The sequence below is a fragment of the Pezoporus wallicus genome, unplaced genomic scaffold, assembly GCF_028554395.1.
Source record: "Pezoporus wallicus isolate ANWC-B61680 ecotype Strahan unplaced genomic scaffold, APGP_CSIRO_Pwel_v1 scaffold_3294, whole genome shotgun sequence".
NCBI lineage: Eukaryota > Metazoa > Chordata > Aves > Psittaciformes > Psittacidae > Pezoporus > Pezoporus wallicus.
In genome coordinates, this window is record NW_026635478.1 from 3011400 (window position 1) to 3031447 (window position 20048).

The window sequence follows — 20048 nt, forward strand, 5'->3', positions numbered from 1 at the left end:
AAAAAAAATTTGTTTCTCTACTTCCCTCCCTCTCATTTTCTACCACAGCCTTGGAGAAGAGCAATGAATCTTGAACATAGAGGTCATAGCTTATATTTTAGAAGTTTTTAAAAGACTGAAAGCTAAAAATTTAGATCCTGACATGGGATACAGGTTTCTTACAAACTGAGTAAATAAACTCTATTACCTTCACAGTTCTTAAGACGCAATATAGAGAAAAACCTTTTGCAAAGGTAAAAGGTCATTTAGATAACAGAACTGTTCCAAAATTCAGTTTGGGTCTTCTTATTCTCAGACCTTAAAGACTCATACCTATGTAAAACTGTTCCCTAGCTAACAAACACAGAATGATAAGGCTCCTTACCAACATCAGTGTCCATAACAGTTCACCTAAAAGCACCGCAAACTGCTAAATGTGAACTACACTGCTGAATGACACAATGCTTTCAAATTTGCATACACAGTATCTAGACAGTAAGAAAACTGAAAATTGCTAACACACGAGTAACAGATATTTCAGGAACCTTCATAAACCAATGATTATTTGGAGGAGCTAGGTAAGATGACGTCCAGAAATCACTTCCAACCTCAACCATTCTAATATTCTGTGATTTGTGACAGAAAAGTACATACTTTCCTGTAACTGAGGGTACAGCCTCGCATCTTCTATTTGTTCTCTGAAGTACATATTAGATTTGGCTTTGCTCAAACACAAAGAGAAATACAATCATCAAAAACGAAAGGAAATTGAGATAAAAGAATGGAAAGACTTGTCCTGCTATTACATAGGGACTTCCCCCAGTACATTTTAATTCTGCTGCTAGTACCTGCTTTGTTGAAGATGGAAAACAAGCATTAGTTTAGAGGAGCTATGAAAACTGCAGAACAGGCACCAATATAGTTATAGAGTAGAAAGTGAAAGAGTCCTTTGGTATTAAAGGAAATTCCTTATGTACCTGGCTCCACACTAAAATGAAAGAGTGTGTGAAGCCTACCTTCCTTATGTTCTTATAAAACATATTAAAAAAAAAAAAATCTGAAAAAAAGCTAATTATCATATCTGTTGAAAAATCAAGTTCTTAAAATTTAAAAAGCCAACAGATTTACAGGTGCTCGTGTCACTTGAATTCTGTTTTCTTGCATAACCAACTTCTACAACCTCTGAAGCACCAGTTCCGCAGGAAGAAAAGATATTATCTGATCACATGATGAAGAACACCAGTAATAATGGGCTTAATAATAATAGTGTGTATATTTTATACAGCAAATACACTCAGTGTCAGCATAGTGTGGATCATGAGCCTCAACTTCAAACTGCACGCCTCAGATTGTGAGATATATCCCATGTCACTTTTTAAAAATGATTAAACTTGTCACAATCCTTTAATGTAGTCCAGTTGAACAAGCATTATCACATCACACAAGAAAGGAAACACAAATCTGGCAGCTAATGCCAACTACTTTTTAAAAAAGTACTTAATCTATTCAGCTGTTCTAAAAACTTGACAAAAAACAGCTCATGTTACCATGCCTAGTTCACAGGCACACTGTAGACTCTAACTCTGTAGCACAGAGACTAGAGACCACATCTTTTCCATACAGCTTGCTCAGCAGTGCTATAGGAAGTGAGCTGTACCAGTTAATTAAGTCCAGTGATTCCAAGCACATTTCTGATTAGAAAACTGACTCAAGGCTGATGACATCTTTGTATTGCATTTCCATTCCCACAGTGCTCAGCTATTCTCCTGTGAAGACAAGATTTCTGTACCAGCATTCCCAGATACAAACCTCATGAGTAAGGTGGAGAAGAAACATTATTCTACTACAGCTTCATATGGCACCTTTAGCACATAGATATCGAAGGAATAGGAATGTCAGTTATATTTTCCCTGTGCATCATCCACAGATTAGTCAAATCAGAATTTTTCATTTCATTTAGGGTTTTTTCCTCTCTTTATTAGCATTGATGAAAATAAACACCTTTCAGAAATATCACACAAAAATAGATTAATACCTTTTAAAAAGGCAAATCAGGAACCAGTATTTCAGGTTGTATTTTTTTATATATAAAAGTAAGCTCTGAAGAGTAACAGCACTACGGTATCATGACAGATCAAGTACTTAATGTTTGGGTCGTTGGTTTTTTTTTTTTTGTCTCTCTTTAGAAAAAGGGAGAAATGTAATGTGCCTTTTAAAAATGGTATCAATCAGACAGTACTTTCTCCAGTCTTTCTGTCTTTGAAGCACACGACACAGACAGCTACAAAAAAAAAAAATTTACATTCGGGGGTGTCGTTTGTTTTTTTGTTTGTTTTAACCCACGAGGTACGTTAGTTATGATTGCAGTCACCCAGAAAACGTGGAAGCTATTTCGTCCGGGCACAGGAACGCATCCTTTTGTTCGAGGGCCTCACCTGAGCCTGCAGGAGCTCAGCCGTGGCGCGCAGACCTGAGGGCACACGCTGAGCTCCCGCACTCCAAGGGAACGGGGACGGATAGTGCAAACACCGCCCCCTCTGAATTACGGCGGCGTTTGGGTTTTCCCCTTCTTTTTCCGCGCTGCTTCGCGCAACTTCTCGCCGCCACGGGCTGGTCGGGGAGGCACCCGGCGGGCCCCGTCAGCAGCCCCCGCCGAGGGGCTGCGCCGCAGGCGCCTCCCGGGACCTGCGAGCCCGCTGCCGCGGCAGCACCCGCCCGGCTCGGCTCGCTCGACGCCGTGCGGCGGGCTGCGGGGGTGGCACCGTCTGCCGGGCGAAAAGGCGACCGGAGCCCAGCTGTGACTCACTCGGTGACTCCGTTCTGCGCCAGCCAGGCCGAGCCCCCTCCTCGCCTCAGGCTGACACTGCCGGACAGCCCCTCCGCCACCAAGTCACCCCGAGGAGGCGGCTCCAGCTCCACCCTCCGCGGGCTGAAGGAAGCCCGGTACCCCCGCCCCTTCGCCAGGCCCCGTGGACCTTGGGACCGGGAGCTGCCACCGCCTGCCAGCCCCCACCTTCACCCTTCCCCCCGTAACAACCCTCAGCCCACCCGGAGCACGGCGCCCCACTGACCTGGAGAGATGCTTCAGGATCTGCTTCTTGATAATCCCCGCCATGGTTGTCTGCCGACCCACGCCCCTCACGACAACCAGCCGGGAAAGGGGACGCGCCTCATCCCTCCGCCTCCCCCTGCCCGAGGCGGGGAGACCGCCGGGAGCGGAGCGGCTGTCTCCGCTTTCCCTCACTCAGCTCCCGCCGCCATCTTGACTGCAGCATCACCTAGTGACGGGGGGCGGTAACGGGGAGGGACGGAGCCGCAGCCACCACCCCACACAGGCGGGAGGGAGGCGGGGTAGGGGCTTTCACATCCTCCCGCTTGCTTACGGACCCCTCTGTCTGCGGCAGATTCCCTCAGTTCCCTCAGTACCCTCAGCCGCTGCTTGCCCCCGGTCGCACTGCCCACTCTTTCTCGGCCGTCCTTTGCTAGCGTCTCCCCGCGTCCCCGCCTGTGGCTCCGTCCCTCCTCCCGCCTGTGGAGCGTGTCCCACGTGGGCCGGTTGTTATTTTTGTTGAAAATCTGTTAAAGTGCCACTAAAAGGCATTGTAGCAACAAGAACGATAACAAAAAATCTGGTTCTCGTATGTAGCGAGAGTTCCTTTTGATAAAATGCTTAGTTACCTACGTGCAGTAATACTTGGCATTAGTAGCTGCAGGTCGTGCTCCTCCCCGGTGATCTGCAGAGCTCACTCACAGAAACAATATTTAAAGTTACTTTATTTTTTTTCAGATAAACACCATTACTCTAGCTATGCTGTAATAAATTCACCTGATTAGCCAAGTGACACATTTGCCCTTTTTATACCACTGTTTCATAAGCAATATTAATTTCCAGCCAGAAAAAGTAATCCTCAAAGATGTTAACAGCTAGGACCCCCAAAATTATTCCCAAAGGATATTCCAAGAAAGCAAAGAAACCCAGAAGCAATAAATTCAACATCTATTCTTCCAGACGAAGGCGGAAGACTTGTTCAGGCAGCAAGCCCTGCCCAAAGAGCCACACGCCTTCTGATCTTGGTGGAGCTGAAAGCCAGGACGGCTGCTGTTCCTACAGCACCACAAAAAGGGAACAAGGTCAGATAAAAGAGAAGAAAAGCTTACTGACAAGACTTATAATGATATAACAATAAATTCATATGTATATACACATATATTTTTCCCTTAACCCAAATTGTTCAGCAATTACTCAAGCCCGCAAGCTTGTGAAATCAGGTGCTTACATTTCACTGGGTATCTGTGGCAAGTATAAAGCCAAGAAGTTATTTTAATTTTGAGATAACATCTCATGCTGTAGCAGCATTTTCAAGTCAATTAAAAAGCAAATATTTGGTATTAGTTTTGTTCATCAAGTAACCCTCTTCTTTAGGGGTCCCTCATTCAGAAAAGGTATCTTGGAGAATTTTAGTGGTGAGTAATCACATACCCTAGAAGTAGTATTAACTGGAAAAGAAGAAGAAGAAAAAAAAGCCCACAATTGTAAAACTAACAAGCTTTTCAGATGTGTCCTCTTTCTGAAGGGTGGTTTGCTACCTCTATAATATAGCCTAGAGCTGCACAGGAAATCCAGCAGATATTATTTTCTTTGCTTCTCATATGCCTGACAGATTAATAATTTACATGCAATGAAACAAACCCCCAAGGACCCTTAAGCCAGAAATATGAAGCAGTAAAAAAAAAAAAAAAAAAAAAGGTCAGGAGAGGAACATTTTTGATTTTTCCAGGCATTTAGAAATCAGTCAGTTGTGTAATACTGACCTCATTATACTCTTTAAAGAGATTTAGAAAGTGGGAATGAGCTGTGTATGAAGCTAACATTTTTATTGCACCTTTGAGTTCAATTTTTCTCAACTAGTTAAAAAAAAAGAATCTACCAGCATCTTGGAGAAACTATTCAACATCATTATAGATCAGCTTCTCATCAAAGAAAATACATGGGGCAAGGAAAGCAGGACTCATGCTGTGTGTTCCCCTTCAAGTGTCCTGCAAGTGTAGGTCTGACAGAAAAAAAGGAAAGTCCAGAGGCTCTTCACTGACCTCAGAACTGGAAACCAGAAATATGCCTGTCTGGCAGGGTTGATCTGAATCGTGACCTTACGTCCTCCCATATCCTGGAGCACACTGAATAGAGGAATGGGGGGAGATGAACAGATCAACACCCCAGGGATTAGAAGGGCCTGTCATAAGAAGCCCAGTTTATCCCATAGTTTGAGCAGAGTATCTGACACTTCTATTTAGAGCCTTGTGCAATAGTATCAGGATAACCTGAGACTATGTTTATTAAGACTTTGGACTGATTCCCCAAATCGCAGTTGCATGTTTGTCAGCAAATGAATTTCTGTTAGGATATTCATGATAATTAGACCACCACTATATGAAGATGGTGCTTGATACAATGTCCCAGAGACTGACTTCTCCTTTGAAGAGAAGAAGAAGAATTTATAAAGAACCTGTGAGACTGTCATCAGTTGTTACCTTAATATGATAACTTTGTTGACTACTTTGCAATTATAAACATTGATATGTAGGATTCCTTCATCTAGCAACCAAAGCTCTTTGCTCTTGATTTACTAAAATGACTCCTCACCCAGTGAGGAGAAACTATGTCACAGAAGAAGAAAAGGGATGGATATAGTGGCAGATCATAACATAGAATCACATAGAATAGTTAGGATTGGAAAGGACCTCAAGATCATCCAGGCTTTCAGGTCTGCACACAGGGACACCCCTAACCCTAATCCTAACCCTAACCCTAAACCTATGTTACCCAAGGCTCTGTCCAACTTGGCCTTGAACACTGTCAGGGATGAAGCATTCACAGCTTCCCTGGACAACCCATTCCAGTGCCTCACCACCTTCACAGTAAAGAACTTCTTCCTTATATACAATCTAAACTTCCCCTGTTTAAGTTTGAACCCGTCAGTACAGTCCCTACTGAAGAGTCCCTCCCCAGCATCCCTATAGGCCCCCTTCAGACACTGGAAGGCTGCTATGAGGTCTCCATGCAGCTGCCTCTTCTCCAGGCTGAACAGCCCCAACTTTCTCAGCCTGTCTTCAAACGGGAGGTGCTCCAGTCCCCTGATCGTCCTCATGGCCCTCCTCTGGACTTGTTCCAACAGTTCCATGTCCTTTTTATGTTGAGGACACCAGAACTGTACACAATACTCCAAGTGGGATCTCATGGGAGCAGAGTAGAGGGGCAGGATCACCTCCTTCGACCTGCTGGTCATGCTCCTTTTGATGCAGCTCAGGATACGGTTGGCTTTCTGGGCTGCAAGAGCTCACTGAAGCTGGCTCATGTTAGGTTTCTCTTTGACCAACACCCCCAAGTCCTTCTCTGCAGGGCTGCTCTGAATCTCTTCTCTGCCCAACCTGTAGCTGTGCCTGGGATTGCTCTGACCCAGGTGTAGGACCTTGCACTTGGCATGGTTAAACTTCATAAGGTTGGCATCAGCTCACCTCACAAGCGTGTCAAGGTCCCTCTGGATGGCATTCCTTCCCTCCAGCGTACCAACTGAACGACACCAGCCTGGTGTCATAAGCAAACTTGCTGAGGGCGCACTCAATCCCACTGTCCATGTCACCGACAAAGATGTTGAACCAGACCAGTCCCAACACCAATCCCTGAGGGATACCACCAGTCTCCAGCTGGACATTGAGCCATTGACCACAGCTCTTTGTGTGTGGCCATCCAGCCACTTTATCCACCGAGTGGTCCACGTATCAAATTGATGTCTCTCCAATTTAGGGACAAGGATGTTGTGTGGGACAGTGTTGAATGCTTTGCACAAACCCAGGTAGATGACATTAACTGCTCTACCCCTGTCCATCAGTTCCGTAGCCCCATCATAGAAGGCCACCAAATTGGTCAGGCATGTATCGCAATGGGTCCTTGCGATCTGGATCCTGCTGACCTGGACCCCAACCCACCAGTTTTCCATGCTGGTGGTCCCCATGGACCTGCCTGGTGATGCCTGCACAATGTCTGGCCCTTTTCATCCCATCAGACCTGATCCTGACCCTGACTTGAGGATTGACCTGTGTGCTTGACTTCAGACCTGCTTATCATCACACACCTGCCTTATGAGCTGGGCTCTGGGCTGCCCTTCCCATCCCTACCTGCCTTGCTCCCTGGCTGGAGGCAGTGGGTTATGCTCTGGCTGGCCACAGCATCCCCCTCAGCTCCTGGCTTCCCTCCCTTACGAAGCAGCTGGCATCAAGAAAGAACCCCACTTCTGAGAGTATCCAGGATACTAAGAGGATCTCAAGAATAATTTTGGTTTGTATTTAACACATGTAATTTCTAGGGCCTATTTGTGAACACTTGCAATTGGATAGAAGACCCAAGAACCCAAGGATGTACAGAGTTTCCCATCAGGCAGTCATGTCATCCATCAGCCTGCCCTCCACCATCACATAAATGAGGAAGTGTGCATGGGGTTCAGGTGATGGATGCTAAGCCCAAGGTAACGTGCCCCTGTGTCAGGGTCAAAGAATGCAGTAACTTCTTCCTTAAGGGTAACTTTCTTTGGATGCTCTAGACAGCCTGCAAATTCTGTCACCGGCACCATTCAATCATCCTGAAGCTGCACGTTCCCACAGAGCAGAGCAAATAAGCATCTGTGTGCTTTGTATAGCATGTGCAGACAGAATTTGGCTTTTTATGTGGTCATGTGGATTTCTTAACTGTAAAAACTGTAATGGAGTTGAGAGGGGAAAAAAAGGCAACTACAAGAGCCCAAGTGACTTCATGAAACATGAATGTCACAGAATAACAAAATTACTGGTTTTCCCATTAAATAAAGCAGTAGGAAATGTGGAAAAAGAACAGATAAAATGTGACCTAAGAAGCTCTGATTTAATTTCAGTGAGTGCTTTGTTTCATACTTACAGAATAAGACAACCAGTATGGTCCTATGCAGATAATGCAAAAGATACCGCAAACGCACAAGATTCACATAATCTGACAGACCATTGCTCAAAGTTAAAGAGCATCACTAAGTATCAATTTTAAGCTCTTGTAAGGGGAAATGTATGAGGTTTGCTACCACGTGGACCTTTGAAAGTTCTATTCATGTTTCCTTGCTACATTACTGACTTTGTGACATACCTGTCAACAGCAACAGAAAATACTATCAGAAGTGTTACTGCAATATAGGAATGAGTATGTAAACAAACTCACTAAATATCTATGAGTTACCCTCAGTGAGCAATGACAGTAAATATACCAACTGTAGTTCCCAGAGATTTTAAATATTTATGTACATCAACCACTACACATAAATCTAAGTGAACTGTTAGAAGCCTGGTGCTTGTCCTGTGGGTCATTAAAAAGAAAAAAAAAACCCAACAAACCAAACCAGAGTACCTCTGAATTAAATTATATCAGATGAAGTCTCATAGAGCTGGAGTAAGTATCTGCAAGAGAAAAAGTAATCAAATTCTGGCTTTCTTCTTTATTTTTACAAGGCAAAAGTTAGCAATAGCTATGATTCCTTATGTCTAAATTATTCTTCTAAGAACTTACTATTATTAATAAAGTAAAAATTATGTGATTTAGGAACAATATTTTATATTTCTCCATAACACTGTGAATACCTAAAGCATTTATCAATTCTATGGTTTGCGTACTTTGGGGTTTAATTACAGAACCAAAATTGACTATTACTATACCTGTCAGTGGGTAAAGAAGGAGAGCAACCAACACTTTACAGTGTTCTTTAAAACAATGCATAAACTCCTGTACTGGAAAAACAGTATTTTATTAATTCCTGTGACCTGTCCCTAAAGAACCAGAGAATGCATCAGCTAGAGTGGGGATTAAGGAGGCTTCCCTTAAGACACTGACAAGCACATAAAGAGGATTGGTTGCAAAGCAGATTGCTGTGTGTTCTACTGAACATCCTGGCTCATATGAAGACATTTGGTACTTGCTAGGGTTAAAGTCATCATACAGAGTTGCAGTTATTTTTAAGTTCTGGTATTTCCCAGAAAACAAATTACATACAGATACAATTACATACTTTAATGCAGTTTACATTTTATTGGATAACAACAAAGATACTAGTAATGATAAGTTAAAACATATAAATAAAATCATAAATCATAGAATGATTTCTTCCTGGAGCAAGCTCAGGGGGGACCTCATCACAGTATTCCAGTACAATGGCTGCAATGATGATGGAGGCTCTTTCCTCACAAAAAGACAAGGGGCTAGAGGCATAAGTTGCACCAGGAGAGGTTTCATCTTGATACAAGAAACTTTTTATAGTAAGACCAACTAAGCACTGGAACAACCTCTCCAGGAAAGTGGTGAAGCCCCCATCACAGAAGTTTTTCATGACAGGTTGCTACATCATCTCACTTAGGCTCCCTTTTCCATGGAAAGCTGGACCAGATGATGTTCTGAGGTCCCTCCCAGCTCGGGCTGTTCTATGGTTCTATAAGGGTGTATGGTATTTGACACAGACTCCAGTATAACAAAACCTGCTCAGTGCCAGCGAACACCAGTAGCACAGGGGTTTATGCTAGTTATAATTAGTGTTAATTACAGCAAAGTTAGAACAACAGTAAAACGACGATGATGGAATGTTAAGATCCTCCTCCCTTTCCATTCGGTATCATCCTTGCACGCTATGTTCCCGCATTCTGCGGTTCAACTCCTCCCGACGGCGCTGCGTTCCCGTACCCCCGCCGATGCCGCACCGAACCGACACGGCCACCCGCGGGCAAGAGGCTCCTTCAGCAGCGGGGTGTGACCTTACACACACCAGGGAAGGTCTTGCCTCCCCTTCTCTGCATTCTCCCCACCACGGGCTCTCGCGGTGGCAGGGCTGGGGCGGTGCGGGGCTGCCCGTACCTGCAGCATGCGGCAGCGCCCCAAGAGACAGCCACCACAGCGCCGGCTGACTCAGCACCCCCCGTTACCACCCCCGCCCGGCTCTTTGACGAGCGCTTCCGGGTCACACCAGACCAATAGCCTCGACGGCTTCCCTCGCGTCACCAGCGCTACGTGAGCGGAGCGCGTCACGCGCCAGAGCCCGGCACGCAGCCGGAAGTGGTGTTCCGCGGCTCTCCGGATCCCGTCACGCCGCGCGCGCGCTGCCCCTGCGGTCTATGGTAACCATAGAGATCCACGGCGGTGGCGGATCAATACTGGGACGGCGGCGGCCGTGGCGCCGTGGGGAACATGGCGACGCTGGTGCTGGATAACGGCGCTTACAATGCCAAGATCGGCTACAGCCACGCGAACGTCAGGTGAGCGCCCGGGAAAGGGCGGGGCGGGCAGGCGTCCTCTTTGTATTGCGCCGGCACCCGCTCGGCCCGGCTAGGCGCACCCACCAGCCCCGCAGCCGCCGCCCCGCAAACACAGCCCGGCAGCGGCTCGCGGGCCGCCGGTGCGCCTGCGCCAGCCGCGGACAGCCCCGGTCTGGCCCCAGCCCCGGCCGGCCCCGCCCCCGGCCCTGCGGCACGTGCCGGAGCGCAGGAGGGGCGGGTCAGGGCTCGGAGCGGTCGCAGGCTGTGGTTTTACGGTGTTGAGGGTGTGGGGTAGGGGTTGTAAGGGAGAGTTTATTTTACCGAACGGTGCCTCGTCTGCACCTGATGTGTCAGAAGTGAGGGGTTTTCCCTCCTAACTGGCCCAATTAAATGGATTAAACTTAAAATACGTCCCCAGAATACTGCTGAAAGTATGCTACTTAATGATAGTAATGTAAGGACGGTGAGTGTGCCTCGTATTGTGATGAATAGGAAACTTTCCAATCTTTTCCAGCGTTATTCCTAACTGTCAGTTCAGATCAAAGACTGCACGCTTGAAAACCTTTACGGCAAATCAACTGGATGAAATTAAAGATCCCTCTGGGCTTTTTTATATTCTGCCCTTTCAAAAAGTAAGTAAGATACCCTGAGTTTAACGTTATAGACAAATGCAAAATAGGAATGGTTTTCACACAGGGTGGCCCAACTGCAGGGTTATATGTAGTATCGTGCAAGAATTATGTTCAGCAGTGTGGAGTTTAAAAATCATAGAATCAGCCAGGGTGGAAAAGACCCTTAAGATAATGTGCAACTGTTACCCCAGCACTTCCAAGTACACCACTAAACCATGTCCCTAAGCCACCACACCTACAGGTGTTTTAAATACCCCCAGAGCTGGTGATTGCACCACTTCCAGGGGCAGCCTGTTCCAATGCTTGATGACCCTTTTGCTGAAAAAAATGTTTCCTAATATTCAATCTAAACCTGCCCTGGCGCAGCTTGAGAACATTTCCTCTTGTCCTGTCAACCTCCTTTCAAGTAGTTGTAGAGAGAGATAAGGTTCCTCCCCAAGCCTTCTCCAGACTAAACAACCCCAGTTCCCTCAGCTGCTCCTCATCACACTTGTGCTCCAGACCCTTCACCAGATTCACTGCCTTTTTCTAGACCCGCCCCAGCACCTCAATGTCTCTCTTGTAGTGAGGGTCCCAGAACTGAACACATCATTCATGGTGCAGCCTCGCCAGTGCTGAGTACAGGGGGATGTTCACTGCCCTGGCCCTGCTGGCCACACCAGTGCTGATACAAGCCAGGATGCTCTTGGACCTCTTGGCTGCTGGGGTAGAAACTGGCATCCCCAGGTCCTTTTTCTCCAAGCAGCTTTCCAGCCACTCTTCCCCAAGCCTGTAGTGTTGCATGGGGTTGCTGTTGCCCAAATGCAGGACTTGGCACTTTGCCTTTTTGAACCTCATGCCATTAGCCGCAGCCCATTGACCCAGATCCCTCTGCAGAGCCTTTATATCCTCCAGCAGTTCAACACTCCCAGCCAACTTGGTGTTGTCTGCAAACTTACTGAGGGTGTGCTCAGTCCTCTCATCTGGATCATCAGTGAAGATATTAAACAAAATTGGCCCAAATTCTGAGCCCAGGGGAACACCTCTTGGGACAAGCTGCCAGCTGGATTTAACTCTGTTCATCACCATTCTTTGTGCACAGACATCCAGCTGGTTTTTGTCCCAGCAAAGATTACACCTACCCAGGCCAGTTTCTCCAGCAGAATGCTGTGGAAAACGGTATCGAAGGCTTTACTAAAGTCTAGATAGACAACATGCACAGTCTTTCGCTCACCCACTAATTGGGTCACCTTGTTGGAGGAGATGAGTTTAGTCGAACAGGATTTGCCTTTCATAAATCCGTGGTAACTGGGCTTGATCACTTAGTTGTTGTGATGTGTGATGGCACTCAAGATGATCTGCTCCATAACCTTTCCCAGCACCAGGATCAGACTGGCTTCTGTCAAAGAAAATAACGTATACAGGAAACACAGTTTGGTTTTGTAGTGTAGTAACTAATGTGTTGATGGAAGTATTTGTAACATTCTTTAGCCTATGTAACATTTACTCCTTAGCATAGAAATGTGAATTCAGGCATGTTTACTTTCAAGTTTCTTTCTATTACCTGTCTAGAATTATTTGACATTTTTTTATTTCTAGCATATTTTTTTTAAGCATGATTCTTTTTTCTAAATAGTGTATTTTTTTTTTCCTAAATTCCTACAGGGTTACTTGGTGAACTGGGATGTCCAGAGACAGGTTTGGGATTATCTTTTTGGAAAAGAAATGTACCAAGTAAGAGCCTTTTTTGAGTATAGATTTTGTGTGGGCTTAATAATGACTAATGGAATTAACATAAGTACATCAAGTATTAAACAGAACCAGTGAGCTTACTGTTCTCTTTGAATGTGTGTTCAGTTAGGAATCAGATTTATTTTTTTGCAAACTTAAGAAAATTTTTACTTTGAGCTCTGGTGTAAGAATTTACAAAACATTTACATTTCTTAGCCTTGTGTGTATTTGTACTGAGTTTAGTTCACATGTTAGAGTCACGTCAATATAATTAAAAGTTCAAGTTAGTAAGAAATAATAATAACTAGAGACAGATAAAATGTGGTTTAGAGATCAAGAGACTGTTGATGCAAAAGAGAGTGGTGAGCTAGATCCGTGGGACATCTTTAGCAAAACACTTTCTACCTATGAGTAAGTTGAATGTATAAGATATAAATATCTGATGCTTAATCTTTCTTATTTATCGCATGAACTGGATTTAACACAAGAAGTACAATAAGGCTTCCGTTTTATTTTCTTCTTTAAAAAAAGTCACATACTCTGAAAGTTTTTAGTCTTTGTAACACCTAGGAGAGAGAATGGTACTGAAAATGAAAGTAATGCCTCAAAATACCCTAAGACTCCACACATAAACATATGCAGTGCTGGCTTTTGGTGCTTAGCTTTCATTTTAGTTTTGGAACTACATTCAATTTACTCATGGTTTCAAAGAGAATTTGTTTTAATTCTTTTTCATGAGTGAAGAGTACAGAGATACAGCTGGTGACACGTTTAGGGCCATATCAGTTATGACTGAAGCAACCCTATGAAGTTCTCCCTAAAGGCGTTTGAGATACCAGTAAACACAGAAATTCCAGGATCTTTGGCTGGCCTCATTAGAGGTCACTGGAAGTTTTATTATTGATTCTACTTCACGCAGGACTTCATCTTTGATTATTAGGTAAATAATTTTGTGATGTAAGTGCTGAGCTGTTAAAGAGACATATCTTTCTGTAGTTGACAGGATTAGCATAAAGTATTATATATTAGTATTGCACTTTATGGGTATCTCTTTAAAATGTTGGATTATGATTTGTAAGGATGGTCAGGAGCAGATTATGCAGGTGTTCCTTTCTATTACATTTATACCCATTACTTTGATAAAGTTGTATCACTGCTCATGAAGTCTTCAAAAAACCTAAAACTTTCTAAATGTAGTTTCTACAAACAAATACAGCAAGTGGTAATCATGTCTTCAAATTCACATGATCTTCATCTGCTGCAAAATATGGTAGCAGAGTATTAAATTTTGTGTAATGACCATCTTAATGTACTTTTTCATAGGTGGACTTTGTAGATACCAATATTATTATTACTGAACCTTATTTTAACTTCACTTCCATACAAGAATCCATGAATGAAATTCTGTTTGAAGAATATCAGTTTCAAGCAGTTCTTAGAGTAAATGGTGAGTCTGCCTCCTTCTAGTTTGTATTTATATATTTTGAAGGTTAACCAACCTTGTGAATAAATACGTGAATAATCATGCATACATATGCACACACGCGTATATATAAAGGTAGTAAAAAAAATTACTTTGTGTCCCTAGGTTTTGAGTAATATGCTCCTGATATGTACTCCAACCGGATTAAAGAGTTTATTTTTTTTGTAAGAAATTTCAGCTATACTCTTAGACTACTTTCTAGGGCTGTCATGGTATATAACTAAAGAAAATTTGAGGAGAGTCAGGATGATAGAGATAACAGATGGATTTTGAAACAGGATAGCCTTTGAGAGAGGCTACCAAAAATTTGCATGAAGTCTTAGATAACTTTCCTTCTTTTTTTCTTTGAGGGGGGACTGGGGGGGAAGTGAAACGGGGAGTAGGGTGGCTTTTTGTTTGTATTGGCAAATAAAATGCAGCGTTACAGTAACGAAATGTATCTTTCAGGCAATATGTAAATAACATCATAGTCCTCCTGAAAGATAGCTGGACATATGGTACTCCTTTAGATAGCTTTGATAAATTGTGGTGTGATCAGTCTGCTTGGGCCTTAGGAAACTGAGCATGGGCTGGCATTATTGAAATAGAATAAATGGGGGCATATATTATACTTAATTTTATCTGTTGTCAAAATTAATTCATGTGTTGGCTGTAGTATTATTGATTGAAATCTCTGAAGTCTGTCAAAGGCATTTAAAATACGAAGCAAGTACATTTTCATGTCAATGTAAGTTCTAAAAGTGTATATTCATATAAAAATTGAGTGCAATTTTCTGTATTTCAGCTGGAGCTCTTAGTGCACATAGGTATTTCCGGGATAATCCATCTGAGCTATGTTGTATCATTGTGGACAGTGGATACTCTTTTACACACATTGTACCTTATTGCAGAAGTAAAAAGAAAAAAGAGGCAATCATCAGGTAAGTTGCAGTGTATATTTTCTAGAAGAATTGTTTGCTATGCCTGAAGTCAATAATGACAGAATTCCTTGTGTTACTCCTTTTCTGTAGGATTAATGTTGGAGGAAAACTCTTAACCAACCATCTCAAGGAGATAATCTCTTACAGGTAAAGCATGCTGATCATCATCTTGAGACCTGTTATGAAATGAGCTAGAAGTTTGTGAGGATATTCTTACTGGTTCTGTGTATTTTAGATTAAATGCTGTTTAAATGATAAAGGGGTTTTTGCCTGTTATAATCTGCTAGCTGCCATCTTGAGCTTAAGATCCAGATGAATTAAGATGATCTTAAACTCTTTGAAAACTAATAACCTAATTCTTCAAAGTGCCAGAACATCTAACGTTGCTAGGGTTACCCGTGTGTTCACAATTATACAAGACCTTACGTATTTTCTGAGATGTCTCAGTAGATCATCAGTCAGTTTGCTAACTGATTCTATCAATACCACAAATAAAAAGGATCCATTAGCTTGGAACTTTAGATAAAGTTCTTCGCTAGTAGAGCTGGTTGCAGGATTATGGCTATACTTGTTATGAAGACATTGCACAAATGCAGGTAGATGTTTGTGTTTACTGAACTGTGAAGTAGGAAAGCATTAAACTCCAGCAGGCCACGAATGCTTTTGTAAATTGAATGCAAGTTTTAGATATTGAAAGAGTTGCTTTCTGTGATTTGAAAACTATGGTTGCTCATCTCCAGTGGAAGACTGGACAGGTAATGCTAAGAATTATTCTCTAACTTCTGTGGTTTTGGTTTTTGTTTTTCTTAGGCAACTGCATGTTATGGATGAAACACATGTAATTAATCAAGTGAAAGAAGATGTGTGTTATGTTTCTCAAGACTTTTACAAGGACATGGACATTGCCAAGTATGTATACAATAGTACTATATGTACAAATAGATTATTCAGAAGTACCAACTTTTAGAAACAAATAAAGCTATACTCTTAGTCAGAAATTTTCACAGTTAAGTCAAAGGAAGTTTTGTCAACAGAAAATAGTTGGAACTTAGAACTTGTTCTTTATTCTGTTGTATTTTACATTTTTCTCTTTCAGATTGAAAGGAGAGGAAAATACTGTAATGGTAGATTATGTTTTGCCAGACTTCAGCACAATCAAAAAAGGATTTTGTAAGGTAATAATAGTGTGGCTTTTGAAGTATATTTTTTGAATTGTTCCCCTGTACAAGTTTAGCAGGGGGGTTGAAAAGACTTATTTTTTTCTAATGCTGTGTTGTAACTTCTAACTTAAATGGTAAAGATTTCCTTAGGAAGTTGAGCTGAAAATTAAATACTATTTTTTCAGTATATAACATTTTATGTTTAATAATTATTTTTATGGTTGTGCTCTGTCATACAACCCATCCATACCATTATTGGGGTGTATTTTTTAAAGTTAAGTTGGAAAATGTTTCCTCTGCTTTGATGCTTGTTTCTAAGTCTCTCTGAATTTCATGTAGATACCTTAATAGGTAGAAGGTTGAAAGTCATGTTATAGAAGACCCTGAAAAGTCTTAATACCAGTGAAGACAATTTAACAATTTTATTTCACTTATCAAGTTTGCCATAGTTTCAAAAGCAGTCCCAATATTGCAGTCTTGTGTGTACCTATTTTATTTTGCTTCAGGCAAAACTGTAGTTGATGAGGGTAAAGTCACTGCAGATTTAACACCAGAGTATGCATTATTCTTAAGATTTGTTGGTAATACAACTTTACATAGAATATACTGCCTACCTCTGCAGTACATGAAGAAGATTAGCTGAATACTCTAGGATGTGGCTTCTTTTCTTAAGCAGTGGCTACTATTCATGTCTTTAATTTAGCCAAGGGAAGAGATGGTGTTAAGTGGAAAATACAAGACCGGTGAACAAACACTTCGTCTAACAAATGAAAGATTTGCAGTTCCAGAAATACTCTTCCATCCTTCAGATATTGGTATTCAAGAGATGGGAATTCCGGAAGCTATTGTCTATTCTATTCAGAATTTACCTGAAGGTATAACCTTAGAAGTATTTTCAAAAAATGTGTGGTTTGGTGGTTTTTGTTAGGTTTGATTTTTTTTTTTAAGTATCTAAAGTGTTTTAAGAAGCTGGTACTGTCAATATACCACTTACTAAGTTACAAACTGTTCTGTCTTCTGGTGTGTGTCGTATACTCTAGACCTTCTTGTCTACAAGACTCTCTGTTAGGGAAGCAGTTTTGTGATGATTCATGGATCAATTTCTACTTTCAACTAATCACTGTAGACTTCACTCCTCTTAACACCCTTTTCTAACGTGACCTATCCGTCTTTGACACCACTGATGGGATATACTTGAAATTAGCTTTAGTTATGTTTTAAAATACCTTTCTTTATTTGGAAAAAAAAAACTGATGAAAAAAACTGATGAAAAAAATGAAACTGACCCAACTGAGTAATTTAAGCACCTTTGTGCTTAATGCTTTGTGACTGCTGTTTGTGAGGAGTAATACTAAAGCTTTCATTTTACAGATGAGGTACATGTAATTAATGTTATTACTACAAAGAAGACTTTCTTAGGTTCTGTGATGCCACATACATATGGTGGCATTGAGGCTATTATTTAGTACTCTTAAAAAAATTTTATCATTTAAAATACCCTTTGAAAAGGGAATTGTGTTGGCAGACATGGAACTTAATAGGTAATGTAAGAAAACAGTAGTTACGGCAGTCAGATTCTAAAAAAGCACAAAGAACAGGGGGATTTATAATTTTCATTTATTTCTCAATGTAAGTATTTAACTGACGTAATCGTTAGATGATCATAAAATTCTTCTTGCATATTTTTTACTTCTGTTCTAAGTGGGGAATAAAACTTGAATCTTTAAGCGTATATTCAGTCTGTAACTACAGATTTACTTCCTTTACAGAAATGCAGCCTCATTTCTTCAAGAACATAGTCCTGACTGGGGGAAACACCCTTTTTCCAGGCTTCAGAGATCGGGTTTATTCTGAAGTTCGATGCCTTACTCCAACTGATTATGATGTGTCCGTTGTTCTTCCTGAAAAGTGAGTTCTACACTGTATAGAACAAGCTTTGTTCTTCTAGCAGAACAAGCTATGAAGTAGGATTTCTTTTGCTGGTTCAAACTAAAACCGGAGGTTTGGGTTAGATATAAGGAAGAAGTTCTTTACTGTGGGGGTGGTGAGTCACTGGAACAGGTTGCCCAAAGAAGTGGTAAATGCTCTGTCCCTGGCAGTGTTCACGACCAGGTTGGACAGAGCCTTGGATGACATGGTCTAGGGTGAGGCATTCCTCCCCATGGCTGGGGAGTTGGAACTAGATGATATTAAGGTCCTCTCCAACCCTAACTATTCTATGAATCTAATCTATTATTACTAAGACAAAGGGGTTAATTTAAGTATTCACTGAACCAGAACTGTACAAGAAGAATGTTTTAAATGAGTGTATTTTCAGACAAACCAGTTAAATTAGGGACCACCTGCTTGCCCTGTACTTTAGGTAATAAAGTTAAGCATAGAAATGTTTTCAGGATCAGTCTTTGGAGCGTAAATAGGTAAATAAGACTGTATTGTGGATTATGTGGATATATAAGTATGCAAGATAAGAGTTTAATCTTTTACTTAAAAGATTTGACAGCATATGAATGCTGCCATATCATTATTAATGTAGTCACTTCAGGGATTTGGAAGGGGTAACACCTTAGCAGAGAGAAAGTACACAGCTGAGACAAAACACGTGTATCGAAAGAACAACGAAATCTTTACTTTTTAAAAAGTACTATTGGAGAGTACTTTTAAATATTATGAAGAATCATTATCTGTGTAACATAAATATAAACAATATCTTCTTATCCCGCCCTCTTCACACCTGCCTCCTGCACTTGTTTATAACAGTCAGTCAGCCCTGCTAAAATTTCAGACTTTGTCTCAGAGCTTGTCTGGAGCTGGGTGGTTTGATTTAGCAATCAAAAGTATATTTTTAAATAGGATAAATAAAAGTCTTGGAAATCATCACTGCATACTTCTGTTTGAAATGTACTTACTGTTACTCATTTATAACTGTTCATTTTTCAGCCCTATTACTTATTCCTGGGAAGGTGGGAAGCTCATTTCTGAAAATGATGATTTTGAAGACATGGTAGTAACTAGAGAAGATTATGAAGAACATGGACACAATATCTGTGAAGAGAAATTTGACATATAGGCAGTATAGTTGAATATTTTGTTATTCCATTGTTTCAGTCAGAATGGAACTCTTTGAAGTACAACCTGTTTCCTGTCAGTTAGGATTGTGTTTTAGCTTTCCTGTATTTAGAGTGGGTTGGGGAAAATAATTTTCCAAGTTTAAAAATGAATTTTACAAGCCTAATACTATGAAGTAATACGTTCACTGTCATTTCACTGTGTTCTCATCTTTTACTGATAGCTTCACTGTATTCTTACTGCAGAAAAACTCAGTGCATGGGGCAATAAAAATACTGAATGCTTGTGCTGGTGTGACATTAATACATAGTGAGAAGAAATTGAGTTGTCTGGGGGTTTGTTGCGGGGGGGGATTTTTTTATTCCCAAATGAATATTATTCCAACTTGTGCATGCAGTTAAATGGACATTAAACACATCTCAAAAGTTCTCTCCTGAGATTGCCTGTCCTGAAAAAGATGTGATGGTTGGAGGCCATCTTGGGAAAAGCAATCACAAAATGATTGAATTTTGAGTTTTTGGAGAAGTCGGGAAGAAAGTCAGCAAAAGCTCCACCTTGAACTTCTGGAGAGCTGACTTTGGCCTGTTTAGGTTCCTAGCTGGGAGAATTCCTTGAGAAACATTACTGAGGGACAAAGGGGTCCAGGAAGGCTGGACACTCTTCAAGAATGAAATCCTTAATGTGCAGGAGCAGGTACTCCCTATGTGCCAAAAATCAAACCAGTGGGGAAGACCAGACTGGCTGAACAGGGAGATACTGCTGGAACTTCGGAAAAAAAAAATTTCTC

At 41.7% G+C, this 20048-nt stretch overlaps 2 protein-coding genes across 3 annotated transcripts in view; one reads left to right on the forward strand and one right to left on the reverse strand.

Annotated features, from left to right (window-relative positions):
* Nucleotides 1-3298, reverse strand: part of BLTP3B (bridge-like lipid transfer protein family member 3B) — a 53555-nt gene extending 50257 nt beyond the window's left edge. For both annotated transcript variants that reach the window (XM_057425421.1, XM_057425428.1), the window contains exon 1: nt 3051-3298. In XM_057425421.1, the coding sequence (XP_057281404.1) occupies nt 3051-3094 (44 nt within the window). In that variant the 5' untranslated portion in view covers nt 3095-3298. The remainder of the gene's footprint in view (nt 1-3050) is intronic.
* A 6791-nt stretch (nt 3299-10089) lies between these two features.
* Nucleotides 10090-19546, forward strand: ACTR6 (actin related protein 6). The gene is made up of 11 exons (XM_057425447.1): nt 10090-10290; nt 10805-10922; nt 12567-12635; nt 13956-14079; nt 14900-15035; nt 15126-15182; nt 15846-15944; nt 16132-16210; nt 16899-17070; nt 17965-18103; nt 19133-19546. Exons 1-11 carry the CDS (start codon nt 10223-10225, stop codon nt 19260-19262), a joined length of 1191 nt encoding a protein of 396 aa, XP_057281430.1. The 5' UTR covers nt 10090-10222; the 3' UTR covers nt 19263-19546.
* Nucleotides 19547-20048: the final 502 nt, after the last annotated feature.

What these genes read in the sequence shown, in the direction of transcription:
- ACTR6 (XM_057425447.1), top strand. Translation starts at nt 10,223, where the DNA reads ATGGCGACGCTGGTGCTGGATAACGGCGCTTACAATGCCAAGATCGGC. An exon ending in AGCAGTTCTTAGAGTAAATG is followed by an intron (nt 14,080 to 14,899) that starts GTGAGTCTGCCT and finishes TCTGTATTTCAG; the next exon opens with CTGGAGCTCTTAGTGCACAT. An exon ending in AAGGACATGGACATTGCCAA is followed by an intron (nt 15,945 to 16,131) that starts GTATGTATACAA and finishes TTTCTCTTTCAG; the next exon opens with ATTGAAAGGAGAGGAAAATA.